The sequence below is a fragment of the Penicillium longicatenatum genome (genome assembly GCF_028827895.1).
Source record: "Penicillium longicatenatum strain IBT 33135 chromosome Unknown contig_1_segment0_segment0, whole genome shotgun sequence".
NCBI classification, from domain to species: domain Eukaryota; kingdom Fungi; phylum Ascomycota; class Eurotiomycetes; order Eurotiales; family Aspergillaceae; genus Penicillium; species Penicillium longicatenatum.
Window position 1 is genome coordinate 1,803,505 of NW_026643119.1, and position 14,310 is coordinate 1,817,814.

General features: G+C 41.0%; 4 protein-coding genes across 4 annotated transcripts; 1 reads left to right on the top strand and 3 right to left on the bottom strand.

Moving 5' to 3' along the window:
• Positions 1-1,195: 1,195 nt before the first annotated feature.
• On the bottom strand, positions 1,196-2,125 carry N7484_001455 (ABC transporter substrate-binding protein; the record flags this gene model as incomplete). Its single annotated transcript, XM_057111875.1, has 1 exon — positions 1,196-2,125. The coding sequence occupies one exon, from the start codon at positions 2,123-2,125 to the stop codon at positions 1,196-1,198; it is 930 nt and encodes a 309-aa protein (XP_056976612.1).
• An 8,280-nt stretch (positions 2,126-10,405) lies between these two features.
• Positions 10,406-10,759, bottom strand: N7484_001456 (uncharacterized protein; the record flags this gene model as incomplete). Its single annotated transcript, XM_057111876.1, has 2 exons — positions 10,406-10,498; positions 10,574-10,759. The coding sequence occupies 2 exons, from the start codon at positions 10,757-10,759 to the stop codon at positions 10,406-10,408; spliced, it is 279 nt and encodes a 92-aa protein (XP_056976613.1).
• A 1,281-nt stretch (positions 10,760-12,040) lies between these two features.
• N7484_001457 (uncharacterized protein) lies at positions 12,041-12,274 on the bottom strand (the record flags this gene model as incomplete). Its single annotated transcript, XM_057111877.1, is given in 2 exon segments — positions 12,041-12,220; positions 12,236-12,274. The coding sequence occupies 2 exon segments, from the start codon at positions 12,272-12,274 to the stop codon at positions 12,041-12,043; spliced, it is 219 nt and encodes a 72-aa protein (XP_056976614.1).
• Positions 12,275-13,275: 1,001 nt separating this feature from the next.
• On the top strand, positions 13,276-14,061 carry N7484_001458 (glutathione S-transferase family protein; the record flags this gene model as incomplete). Its single annotated transcript, XM_057111878.1, has 2 exons — positions 13,276-13,755; positions 13,873-14,061. The coding sequence occupies 2 exons, from the start codon at positions 13,276-13,278 to the stop codon at positions 14,059-14,061; spliced, it is 669 nt and encodes a 222-aa protein (XP_056976615.1).
• Between the last annotated feature and the right edge of the window lie 249 nt (positions 14,062-14,310).

Here is a 14,310-nt window from a genome sequence, read left to right on the forward strand (position 1 = left end):
TAGTTTTGCCTGTTGTGAAGCCTCTACTTATATCAAAGGTGGACGCCCCAATTGCCAAATCTTTCTTCAACAAACCACCTGGGCAAGTCGAAAGCCTCGATTACATTGAGCATGATTATCAAACCTTGGACTACCTTCTCTCTCTATCTCGCCACCACCTGGGCGAAACAGACTCCTCTCAGCAGTGGATCATGTTCGTCAGATGATCCCGCAACCTGTTGCTCGGCGGCAGGCGTCAGTGGGGGTCAGATTGAGCTCGACGACTTTTCTGTCCAGTACACTTGCGGTAAATATGCGAACCCTTATCAGGGAAAGGGGTACAAAGCAGCAAGTTCCCGCGAATGCGCTTCCCTATGTGCTAGCGATACACCTTGCCATGCAGCTTCGTGGAACATCGCCAATACCAAAGTGAGATGCTACTTCGCGAAGAACGAATCCTGCGGTCTAGGGGAGAGTCCGAATTGGGTATTGCTAGAAAGGCCGACTGAAACCGAGACCGAGTCTTGCCCCCCTGGGTATATCTTTAATGGTGTGGAATGTGTGTTTCAAGACGAATGGGATCCTATCGACACCGATTGTCCTCCAGGAACGATCTTGGTTAATGGAATCTGCGTCTCTGGCCAAGAAGATTGCGATGAAAAAATAGAACAATGCAAGCAGGACAACACAATCCTTCAAGAGCAAGTGAATCAATGCGAATCCGAGAAAGAAGAATACACGACAAAATGAGCAGCTTCAGAGCGACAAAGAAAACTGCAATGCTCAACTCGCAATTTGCGACGACAACGCTACAATCTGTGAAGAAAATAGCGAAGCCTGTGATAACGAGGTCACAGCTTGCAATGAGAAGGTCACAAAAGAACAGTATCACTAATATGTCTGGCATAATGTCTACGGACAATTCAGCTTTATGTGAAATGCTCAGTTCCGCTGCACAGTGGCCTGGCTTTCAAGAGATGGATTTTCATGACTCGGTACCTGTATGAAGTTGGAATGAGTTTGATTTGAATTTTCCTGATTGGGTCTTGTAGTGATAGTCTACATGTAGTAACGGACTTCTGAGAGGGAGCTCGTTACAGATAATAAATTTGATGTTCTAACATCAATGCTAAAGAATAAGAAAAAAAGACCATCAATAAGAATTGGTAATTTTATGGTCATCGACTATGAACAATATGATTGGACCTTGGGATGACTATTTACTATCCATTTCGACCTGAGCTTCCGTCGCCGGTACATCATTCACCAATTCATCATAGGAGAAAGCCTCCTTTATCAGTCGGGCATCAGAAAGACCATTTTGCCACCGATCGAAGGCCTTTTTGGGGATACAGGTTGTTGACCACATGCCGTTCTGACGGAAAGAATTCGTCACGGCGACGACGACATCTACCGACACTCCGGGGAATAACTCGGCAAGCTCATCCTTATACGACTCGGCATCATGTTGCAGAACCCAGTCTACACCCTTGTTAAGAGCAATGCAAAACCGTTTCTGTAAATGGAGGACTTCCGGAGTGACGGTGGCCGTCTCTCGGTAATAGACACTCCAAGGGATGTCACCCTCCTTGACCATCTCCATTGCGATTGAAATTTCAGGGTTGTTGGATGTCATCGCCAGTGCAGAAAGATTGTCTGTAACGAAATAATCTCCCATGCCACCTTCAAACAAAGTGGCCAACATCGCACCATCCAGATCTTGAATGTAGCTGATAGAGTTTGGGTCGATTCCGTTCTCACGTAGCAGCATCTTGAAGAATAGCCCCACGCTGGCACCGCCACCTGATTTCATGAGAACAGTGCTCTTGGCAACATCCGTCAACGTGAATCCTTCATCGTGGCCTCGGCGAAGCAGAGCAAGAGGGCAGCGATTCGCGATCTGCGCAAACACGGTGTAATCTTTGACTCTGTCTCGATACATCGCCGGTACCCAAATTCCTCCGAGGGCCATGTCGGCAATGCCTTTTGCTAGGTCGTCAAGGACTCCGTCCCATGGAACTGGTATCTTCAGGTCGAAATCAAGTCCTTGCTCTTTGAAGTAACCATGGCGGCGGGCGATGTACTCAGGAAGATAGTTGAGATTATGGCCGGTCGCGGTAAGGTGGAATCTTTGCATGATCTGCATGATGCCAATGTTCATAAATTGGAAAATCGTAAACCGTGCAAGGAATCGAGAATGAAATGAATGCGTTCAATATTCGATGCCAATGCAGTAAGCCTGCAATAGAGGAAGGAAATCAAGGCTGTTAAATATTCAACGACACTGTGATTACCATGACAGCGTGATGGGCGCAGTATCCCTTGCCAAATCGACCTACATCTTTCGGGGATGGGATCATGATCGGAATCCTGCGAAAAGCCCAATGCCCGATCTTATCTCTCGGAGAATCCCGATGCTGTCGGATCATTGCTATCACCACGTGATGGAAAGTGATTGTCGGAACACGTAATCAGGGCGGTCAATCAAGGTTCTATGGGTGTTCGATTCAATATGTGTCTATCTGGTTGTTCTCCTATCTCTATGCGCACACCTTATGTGCTGGCTTACTAATCTAGCTAGCTTACATCATCAAAATTATGCCGACACACCCCCTCAGCTTAAGCACCCTGCAATTGATTAAGCTGGACCCATAATCAGCCAATTCCTTCAATTCTACAATCTTCCTAATCAGCCTCCATTACCTAATTAGGCCATGCTGACTTATCATTCCCTCTATCTCATTCCATAATTAAATGCTTAACGTCCACCAGGCCTAATAGTTTGACGAATATCTTATGCTTTTGCCTCGGCAGCACCTTGGTGAGTCTATCTACGACTATTTGTCTAGTTAGAACCCATCGGATCCGAACTCGACCTTCCCTAACCTCTTATCTTAGCTAGTGACCGTGTATATCCATATGTCGAAGCTTAGTGTTAAATAGCGTGTCTTCCGCGTTAATCAGGTTAACCGTACGGGTGTTATCGCATTCGATCGTGAGTTTATCTAGGTATTCGAACCTGATTCTTCTGAATAGTCTATCCTATTACTATAACGCTTTGCTAGCGTCCGAGAGACCTAATAACTCGGCCTCGGTAGTGGATATAGTGACTGTTCTCTACCTCGTCGCCTTCTAGTCGACTAGGCCTCTAAATATCTAATATATATATCTAGTAGAGCTCGTTCGATCCCCGTTATCCGTGTATGAAGCGTCGCTTAATATCCTAACCACGTCCCGGTTGTCTTCGACTAGCCTATACTGGATCCTTTAGTATCTCGTTGTGTAAAGGTAATATATAAGGCGTTCGATCGCGGCGTGATGCTTGGGCCCTAGGTTCTAAAGGAACTAGGCGAGGGTCGAAGCCTTCTTCGCTATATCTAGACGGGTGATTATAGTGCCATACTGGACTGATCCTACCTTCTACTAGTAATCATGTATGCTCTACGGACTCGCTTGCCCCTTAAATGGGTTAAGCTTCTCCACGGCCCCTAGTGTCTATATACGTGCTCGTCTGGTGAGGTTATACCGCTCCGTAACGCTCGTAAAGTAGCTATCTTGAACTAGCTAGAGTTTCCGTTCTATATGGTTCTATAAGATTCTGATCCTGAGGAACCATTTAGTATTACCTTGATCCATAAGCTCCTAATATTTCTCGAGCTCTTGCTTGAGCTAATGTGCTTATTCTCTTGCTATATGATGACTCGCTATAAGGATGTTATTAATATAGAAGAATATAATGATCCCTTCTCTAATGAATATATATGGATCCTCCGCGACCTGCTCTAATCTAAGACCTTTTAAAACCCTTATAGCGTCCTGCTGCTAGAGTCTTAGTGTAATTCTTAGTCTGTATAAGGCCCTAAGTAATAATTAGTATCTCCCTTGGGTCTTAAAGCCTTCTAGTATTAAGGTATATACTTCTATATAGAGCTTGCTGTTTAGAAACGCGGTAACTATATCTCGCTAATAGAGATCTAAGTCGTATGCTGTATATAGGGCGAAAAGCGTCCTCGCTATCTAAGTAGCGAGCGTTGCCGCCCGTTTTTCTTTAGCTAAAATAGATTATAAGTCTCTATGTATATATATCTATACCTTATACTTGATGAGAAACCCGTCCTGATTGAATTTATACGCGTATATCTATAAGAGCGGTAGTACTTACGTCCCTCGATCCTTTAGTATCTTAACTTCTTAGTACGTTTCCTTCGCTTATAACCTATCTAGTTCTACCCTTATGGCCTTAATAAATCCGTTACTTAATAGATACTTCTAGATGTCTTTATAACGTTCTGGCGGTAGTGGAAGATTATCTTAGTGTTATTAGTATAAGGGCTTCGGGGCGTATAGACCTGTTGTAAAGGCTTAGAGGGTTATAGACGTAGTATTATTATCTACTAATATCGTTGTGCGGTAGGCGAAATCCTTATCTCGTCGCTATCTATGTATCCTTAGTCTATTTACGATATTCCTGATATCTAGAGCCGCTCTATCCACGTCCTTAACCTCCTCTTCGTCTTTATCTAGGTCTAACTATGCGAGCTCGCTTATCTCTCGCATTGATATAGGAGTCTCTGGCGTTAGATCCCCTCTATACCCTTCGTTTTCCTTATTTATAACCCTACCTACCCCCTAATCTGCGGTAGAGTCGTTGCTAGGAGATCTTAGTGGCGTTTGAGACGGTTTAATATATCTATTTAGATCTATTTCCTTACTATTTAAATCATTTAAGTCCTATATCCTATCCTACTTAGGACTATCTTTAATGGTAGGTAGTGGTATATCTAGTATATCCTTAGCTAGGTCCTACGCGTCATCTATACCCCTTGCCGTTAGAGATAGTTCTAGAGTATCTCTTCCTGAATCTATACTCTCTACTTACTTATTAAGCCCCTATAGAATAGATTTACCTTTATATCTTACCTCTATGATCTCTAGATGCACGTTCTGCGGGAGCGGTATATGTACGACCTTATCTAGCTGGTTTTCGGCCGAAAAACGTCGAGACTTATTAAAGACGGTATCTCTTACTATATATATCTACCTATGGTATGGCATCTAGATCTTCTAGATATTTGATGCTATATATCTAACTAGATACCTAATCTCTATATGGGATCGTATCTTATCTAGTCGTGGAATAGTCGGATTCTGATAATATATAAGAGATCTATATAGACGTATATTCGCTAATAACGTCTTTGGTAGCTCTGATTTATCGACGAACTATCGAGCCTCTTCCTATAGAACTATCTAGTTCCTACTTTCTAACCTCATTAGTGTACGATTTAGTAGATATACCGCTATCGCGATGGCTTTAGGCTAGAGCTTATCTAGTAACTTGCCTTCTTTAATAAGCGCTCGAGCTCGAAGCGTGAGCACTCCTCTAGAACGTTTACCTAGACCGTTTATCTCTAGGGAATATGGGACCGTGAAGGTATAGATAAACCCTATCTCGTCTAGAACCTTATAGATCTAGTCATCCACGGTCTTCTTATTATCTAAGTGCTATACCTTAATTAGTAATTATAGCCACTTGATCGTAAACGCTATAAAGCTTTTAATAGCATCTTAATACCTATTCTTATTAATGTATATCATGCTCTAATAGAATTATATACCTTCTATATAGAAGTACGTGATCTAGTAGTGCTAATTATATCCTATCGTTATCTAGATTAGATCGAAATAGACTCGACCGTAACGTCTATAGTGTTGTCTAATAGGTCTCCGAGATATCTACTAGGGGGCATTTACTAAGCTATATACCTTATATAGCTGGCTATCTAATCTATCTAGTTACTCTTCCCTATCCTTGATCTTGACTCTATTGACGAGCTCTAGTAGCTACTAGATTGCTCCTTAATAGATATATCTAAGACGTCTATGCTATGTCTCTACTATTATAGTTAACACCTATGGTTATGCGGATCTTTATATAGCATATATATATTGTATGGTCTCTAGATCTATCATATCTAGCTATAAGAAGACGTAGACGTCTTGTTCCTAGTAGATCCTAAGTACCAACTCTCTATTATATATTATATGCCCTTTCCGTATATCCCACCACGCCTCTTTCTGCTCTAGTCGTCTAAGCGACACTAGGTTATAGTAGAAAGAGGGTATATAAAGATAATTAGTTAGCGTTACTATATAGGCCTTCTTTATAACTAGGTTAATACCTTCTATCACTACTGTTCTAGTTCTAACCACTAGCGTCTAGCTCTCTCTAGTTTAGAGCGAAGATATACTCTCACGATACTCCATAAACATAGACTAGTTATTATATATATATACACTCGTACCTAAATCTAGGATCTATTACGTATAGTAGTGCTCTTTAACCGTCGATAGTATAGTTACGAACGCGATCTAAGAGGTATGATTTACTATCTCCTTCTTAGACGTCTCACTAAATTATTCTTCTATCTAGATCTTCCACTCTAGCTCCTTTTTAAATACCTTTTTAATAGCTTCTTATCGCTTATAACCCACTTACTATCCTTCTAGACACTTCGCCTCATTAAATACCTAGCACTAGGTTATATAGTAAGGGCCTCTATATAGGTAGTCTATACGTTCTAAGAACTTAGTTATGGACTTTACTAGCTTCGCTTCTTAATATCCTTACCACTTTAACGTTATAAACATAGGCTTACTATTTCCTACTAGTACGGACGCCTTCTATAGGGTCTCCGCGTATATTACGCGGAAGGACTCTAGCATCAAATTCATACCTATAGTCTCCTTATTAATCACGATCTATTAGAACTAGTTCTCCCACTATAACGGTAGAACCTCTTTAATAGCTTTTATAAATAATAGCGAGTAGAACAATATATTCTTATAGTTTAAGCTAACGACTTCTTCACATAGGGATTCCCACTCGTCTAGCCACTTTAGAACGTCTTCCCCCTTCTTCGGTCCTTTTATTATATCTTCTCTCTATCTTAAGAATACCTTAACGCTATACGCATTAGTTCTCGAGAACCTATTCACAAGGAAATATATACGTTTATATAGTGTGTCTAGACGGTCGAGAACGCGGTTAAGCTTTAGCTCTATAGATACCATAATCGCTTAGTCAATCGTCCATAGACCCTTCTCTTATTTCTCGAACGCAGCTAATTAGATCTTATAGATATCCATTTCATCTCTCTAGATCGACTAGTTCTCCCTAAACTCTTCCTTTAGAGACTTTAGCGCTCTAGCTATGATCTCGTCGGGGATATCTAGAGTAGGTTATGCGGGCATATTCAGGGGTTCCTTTAGTTAAACCACCATGCTCCTACTTAGCTCCGGATTATATATATCCTATACTTATAGGCTTATTCTAAGGCGTCTTATGGCTATATACCATAAGTGCCACTAGGCAGGCCCCTTTAACTTCTCTCCTCTCCATAATAAGACAGATCTAATTAATTCCATAATGTCTTAATCCAATGCCGTCTAGATCCTAACGTGTGCTTTAGAGGTACGTTTAGGTAGTTACACTATCTAGCTTAGGGGTAGGCGGTTCAGATATCTTCTAGATACGTCTAAATAGCCTTAATTTCACCAATTCTAGTGTAATCAGAGTAATTCCAGGCTTATAACTATCGGAACACGTAATCAGGGCGGTCAATCAAGGTTCTATAGGTGTTCGATTTAATATATATCTATCTAGTTATTCTCCTATCTCTATGCGCACACCTTATATGCTGGCTTACTAATCTAGCTAGCTTACATCATCAAAATTATGCCAATAGTGATTATCGGAACATATAATCAGGGCGGTTAATTAAGGTCCTATAGGTATTCAATTCAATATATGTCTATCTAGTTATTCTCCTATCTCTATGCGCACACCTTATATACTAGCTTACTAATCTAGCTAGCTTATATCATTAAAATTATGCCAACACACCCCCTTAGCTTAAGCACCCTACAATTAATTAAGCTAGACCTATAATCAGCTAATTCCTTCAATTCTATAATCTTCCGAATCAGCCTCCATTACCTAATTAGGCCATGCTAACTTATCATTCCCTCTATCTCATTCCATAATCAAATACTTAACGTCCACTAGGCCTAATAGTTTAACGAATATCTCATGCTTTTGCCTTAGTAGCACCTTAGTAAGTCCGTCTACGACCATTTATCTAGTCGGAACCTATTAGATCCAAACTTAACCTTCCCTAACCTCTTATCTTAGCCAGTGACCGTATATATCCATATATCGAAGCTTAGTATCAAATAGCATATCTTCCGCGTTAATCAGGTTAACCATATAGGTGTTATCGCATTCGATCGTGAGTTTATCTAGGTATTCAAACCCAATCCTTCTAAATAGTCTATCCCACCACTATAACGCTTTACCAGCGTCTAAGAGACCTAACAACTCGGCCTTAGTAATAGATATAGTGACTATTCTCTACCTCGTCGCCTTCTAGTCGACTAGGCCTCTAAATATCTAATATATATATCTAGTAGAGCTCGTCCAATCGCCATTATCCATATATAAAGCGTCGCTTAATATCCTAACCACGTCCTAGTCATCTTCGACTAGCCTATACTAGATCCCCTAGTATCTCGTCGTGTAAAGGTAACATATAAGGCGTTTAATCGCGGAGTGATACTTAGGCCCTAGGTTCTAAAGGAACTAGGCGAGGGTCGAAGCCTTCTTCGCTATATCTAGATAGGTAATTATAGTGCCATACTAGACTAATCCTACCTTCTACTAGTAATCATATATACTCTATAGACTCACTTACCCCTTAAATAGGTTAAACTTCTCCACGGCCCCTAGTATCTATATACATGCTCGTCTAGTAAGGTTATACCGCTCCATAACGCTCGTAAAGTAGCTATCTTAAACTAGCTAGAGTTTCCGTTCTATATAGTTCCATAAGATTCTAATCCCGAGGAACTATTCAGCATTACCTTAATCTATAAGCTCCTAATATTTCTCGAGCTCTTACTCGAGCTACCGTGCTCGTTCTCTTACTATATAATAACTCGCTATAAGGATATCATTAACATAGAAGAATATAATGATCCCTTCTCTAACGAACACGCATGGATCCTCCGCGACCTACTCTAAACCAAGACCTTTTAAAACCCTTATAGCGTCCTGCTACTAGAGTCTTAGTGCAATTCTTAGTCTATATAAGGCCCTAAGTAATAACTAGCATCTCCCTTAGGTCTTAAAGCCTTCTAGCATTAAGGTATACACTTCTATATAGAGCTTACTATTTAGAAACGCGGTAACCACATCTCGCTAATAGAGATCTAAGTCATACGCCGTATATAGGGCGAAAAGCGTCCTCGCTATCTAAGCAGCGAGCGTTACCGCCTATTTTTCTTCGGCTAAAATAGATTATAAGTCTCTACGCATATATATCTATACCTTATACTTAATAAGAAACCTATCCTAATCGAATTTATACACGTATACCTATATAAGCGGTAGCACTTATATCCCTCGATCCTTTAGTATCTTAACTTCCTAGTACGTTTCCTTCGCTTATAACCCGTCTAGTTCTACCCTTATAGCCTTAATAAATCCATCACTTAATAGATACTTCTAGATATCTTTATAATATTCTAGCGGTAGTAGAAGATCATCTTAGTATTATTAGTGCGAGGGCTTTAAGGCGTATAGACCTATTATAAAGGCTTAGAGGGTTATAGATATAGTATCATTATCTACTAACGTCGTCATGTGGTAGGCGAAATCCTTATCTCGTCGCTATCTACGTATCCTCGGTCTATTTATAATATTCCCGATATCTAGAGCCACTCTATCCACGTCCTCGACCTCCTCTTTATCTTCGTCTAGGTCTAACTATATAAGCTCGCTCGTCTCTCGCATTAATATAGGAGTCTCTAGCGTTAGATCCCCTCTATACCCTTCGTTTTCCTTATTCATAACCCCACCCACCCCCTAATCTACGGCAGAGTTATTACCAGGAGATCTTAGTAGCGTCTAAGACAGTTTAATATATCCATTCAGATCCATTTCCTTACTATTTAAATCATTTAAGTCCTATATCCTATCCTACTCAGGACTATCTTTAATAGTAGGTAGTGGCATATCTAGTATATCCTTAGCTAGGTCCTACGCGTTATCTACACCCCCTACCATTAGAGATAGTTCTAGAGCATCTCTTCCTAAATCTACACTCTCTACTTACTCATTAAGCCCCTATAGAATAGATTCACCTTCGTATCTTACCTCTATAATCTCTAGATACACGTTCTACGGGAGCGGCATACATACGACCTCATCTAGCTGGTTTTCGGCCGAAAAACGTCAAGACTCATCAAAGACAGCATCTCTCACCATACGCACCTACCTATAGTGTGGCATCTAGATCTTCTAGATATTTAATGCCACGTATCTAACCAGATACCCAATCTCTATACGGGATCGTATCTTATCTAGTCATGGAATGGTCGGATTCCAATAATATATAAGAGATCCATATAGACACACATTCGCTAATAACGTCTTCGGCAGCTCTAATTTATCGACGAACTATCGAGCCTCTTCCTATAGAACTATCCAGTTCCCACTTTCTAACCTCGTTAGCGTACGATTCAGTAGATACACCACTATCGCGATGGCTTTAGGCCAGAGCTTATCCAGTAACTTACCTTCTTTAATAAGCGCTCGAGCTCGAAGCGTGAGCACTCCTCTAGAACATTTACCTAGACCGTTCATCTCTAGGGAATATAGGACCGTGAAGGTATAGATGAACCCCATCTTATCTAGAACCTTATAGATCCAGTCGTCCATAGTCTTCTCATTATCTAAGTACTATACCTTGATTAGTAATTATAGCCACTTAATTATAAACGCTATAAAGCTTTTAATAGTATCTTAATACCTATTCTTATTAACGTATATTATGCTCTAATAGAATTATATACCCTCTACATAGAAGTGCGTGATCCAGCAGTGCTAATTATATCCTATCGTTATTTAGATTAGATCGAAATAGACTCGTCCGCACGGCCTATAGTACCGTCTAATAGGTCTCCAAGATATCTACTAGGGGGCATTCACTAAGCTATATACCTCGTATAGCTAGCTATCTAATCCATCTAGTTACTCTTCCCTATCTTTGATCTTAACTCTATTAACGAGCTCTGGTAGCTACTAGATTACTCCTTAATAGACGTGTCTAAGACGTCTATGCCATATCTCTACCGTTATAGTTAACACCTATAGTTATACGGATCTTCGTATGGCATGCGCATGTTATACAGTCTCTAGATCTATCATATCTAGCCATAAGAAGACGTAGATATCTCGTTCCTAGTAGATCCTAAGTACCAACTCTCCATTATGCATTATATACCCTTTCTATATATCCCACCACGCCCCTTTCTACTCTAGTCGTCTAAGCGACACTAGATTATAGTAGAAAGAGGGCGCATAAAGACAATCAGTTAGCGTTACTATATAGGCCTTCTTTATAATTAGGTTAATACCTTCTATCACTACTATTCTAGTTCTAACCGCTAGCGTCTAGCTCTCTCCAGTTTAGAGCGAAGATATACTCTCACGATACTCTATAAATATAGACTAGTCGTTATACACATACACGCTCGCACCTAAATCTAGGATCTATTACATACAGTAGTGCTCTTTAACTATCGATAGTGCGGTTACGAATGCGATCTAAGAGGTATGATTTACTATCTCCTTCTTAGACGTCTCACTAAATTATTCTTCTATCTAGATCTTCCACTCTAGCTCCTTTTTAAACGCCTTTTCAATGGCTTCTTATCGCTTATAACCCACTTACCATCCTTCTAGACGCTTCGCCTCGTTAAATACCCAGCACTAGGTTACACAGTAAGGGCCTCTACATAGGTAGTCCGTACGTTCTAAGAACTTAGTTATAGACTTTACTAGCTTCGGTTCTTAATGCCCTTACCACTTTAACGTTACGAACGTAGGCTTACTATTTCCTACTAGTGCGGACGCCTTCCATAGGGTCTCCATATATATTACGCGGAAGGACTCTAGCATCGAATTCATACCTATAGTCTCCTTATTAATCACGATCTATTAGAACCAGTTCTCCCACCATAACGGCAGAACCTCTTTAACCACTTTCATAAATAATAGTAGGTAGAATAATACATTCTTATAGTTTAAGCTAACGACTTCTTCATATAGGGATTCCCACTCATCTAGCCACTTTAGAACGTCTTCCCCCTTCTTCGGTCCTTTTATTACGTCTTCTCTCTATCTTAGGAACACCTCGACGCTATACACATTAGTTCTCGAGAATCTATTCATAAGGAAACGCATACGTTCGTATAGTGTGTCTAGACAGTTAAGAACGCGGTTAAGCTTTAGCTCTACAGATGCCGTGATCGCTTAGTCGATCGTCCACAGACCCTTCTCTTATTTCTCGAACGCAGCTAATCGGATCTTATAGATATCCATTTCATCTCTCTAGATCGACTAGTTCTCCCTAAACTCTTCCTTTAGAGACTTCAGCGCTCTAGCCGTGATCTCGTTGGGGATATCTAGAGTAGGTTATGCGGGCATATTCGGGGGTTCCTTCGGTTAAACCACCATGCTCCTACTCAGCTCCGGATTATATATATCCTATACTTATAGGCTCATTCTAAGGCGTCTTATGGCTATATACCACGAGTGCCACTAGGCAGGCCCCTTTAACTTCTCTCCTCTCCATAATAAGATAGATCCAATCAATTCCATGATGTCTTGATCTAATGCCGTCCGGATCCTAACGTGTGCTTCAGAGGTACGTTCGGGTAGTTGCACTATCCAGCTTAGGGGTAGGCGGTTCAGATATCTTCTAGATGCGTCTGAATAGCCTCAATTTCACCAATTCTAGTGTAATCAGAGTAATCCCGGGCTCATAACTATCGGAACACGTAATCAGGGCGGTCAATCAAGGTCCTATAGGTGTTCGATTCAATATATGTCTATCTAGTTATTCTCCTATCTCTGTGCGCACACCTTATGTGCTGGCTTACTAATCTAGCTAGCTTACATCATCAAAATTATGCCGACAGTGATCAGCACACGATACATCACTTTTTAGTATGTAGTATGGTCTAGAGACTTTCCTTGTTACGAATTCAGTGTTCTAATGATCTCGGAAATCTTCATTTAGCGTGCTAGAAAGTAGTTATTTAAGGAAGTTGTGTGCCATACTAAGCTTTGAGCCTAGCATCAACTTAGGTCTTGATATATTCTCGGTCTACCTTTTGAAGCCCGTGTCCCACTTTTGCCCAGTATCAAAAACTTCCTTTGCCAATACTGGAATGCCTTCTACAATTACTCTCTATACTGCCCATCACTGTCCTTGGGCCCAGCGTGCTCAAATCACCCTTCGAGAACTAGATCTTGAGTTTGAGACAGTTCTTGTCAACATCAACATCCCTCGCACACCGGAATATCTCGCGATCAATCCACGTGGACTCGTACCGACTTTAGTTCATGATGGCCATATGTTGACTGAATCTGGTCTCATCACCCAATTTCTTGTTGACTTGTATCCCAGTCATTTACTCAAGTCCAGCTCTGAGCCTGGTGGTGCTTTGCAGCGATTCAATGTGGCGTTTTTCGATGAATCCTATTTCACCAAGGCTCATTGCCATTTCGACACGGCTATAATATCCTGTGACGAGGAAGAGACCACTGCCGCTCAGAAGTACATCGATGGGATTGTTAATCACATTGAACCTCTTCTTGAGGATGCAGCGCCATTCTTTGGCAACTCTAGCCGCCTTACGTTTGCAGAAGTATGTCTTTCACGGAGTGAAGTTACCTTTAACTCCCTCATGTATCATTATATTGAATTAATTCGTGATCTAGGTTCAGACAGGATCGTTTCTTCTTCGTGTGATTGAACTACCCAGGCATCCCGGAATTCTACCTGGTTTTTTTTTATCGGGGCGCTTGAAGATAAGGCACCAAACTTTTGGAGATGGAGCCATGCCGTAATTGGTGAAGCGACGGTTACTGCGGTTTGGGATGAAGAGGACGTCGTCAAGCGCACTTTTGACAAGATTGAAGCAGCAAAGCTGCGAGGAAAAGCATTGAAGTGAAACTAGGATATGATTCCATTTTCAGAAGAATTAAAATACTAAATTGAAAATCTCAGAAAGGAATACATATAATCAATAATTGTAACAGCGCGGAGTCTAGAGAGGACGCGGTATTTGGATGTTCGAGATTCAGGATAATAGTATGAAGTGCCCAGGATCCATATTAGAAGGGGAGACACCGCACATGGCGCAGCGCCGCTATGTTTAAGAGAGATTTCAGACAAAACCGGCAAACTGGCGCTGGGGCCA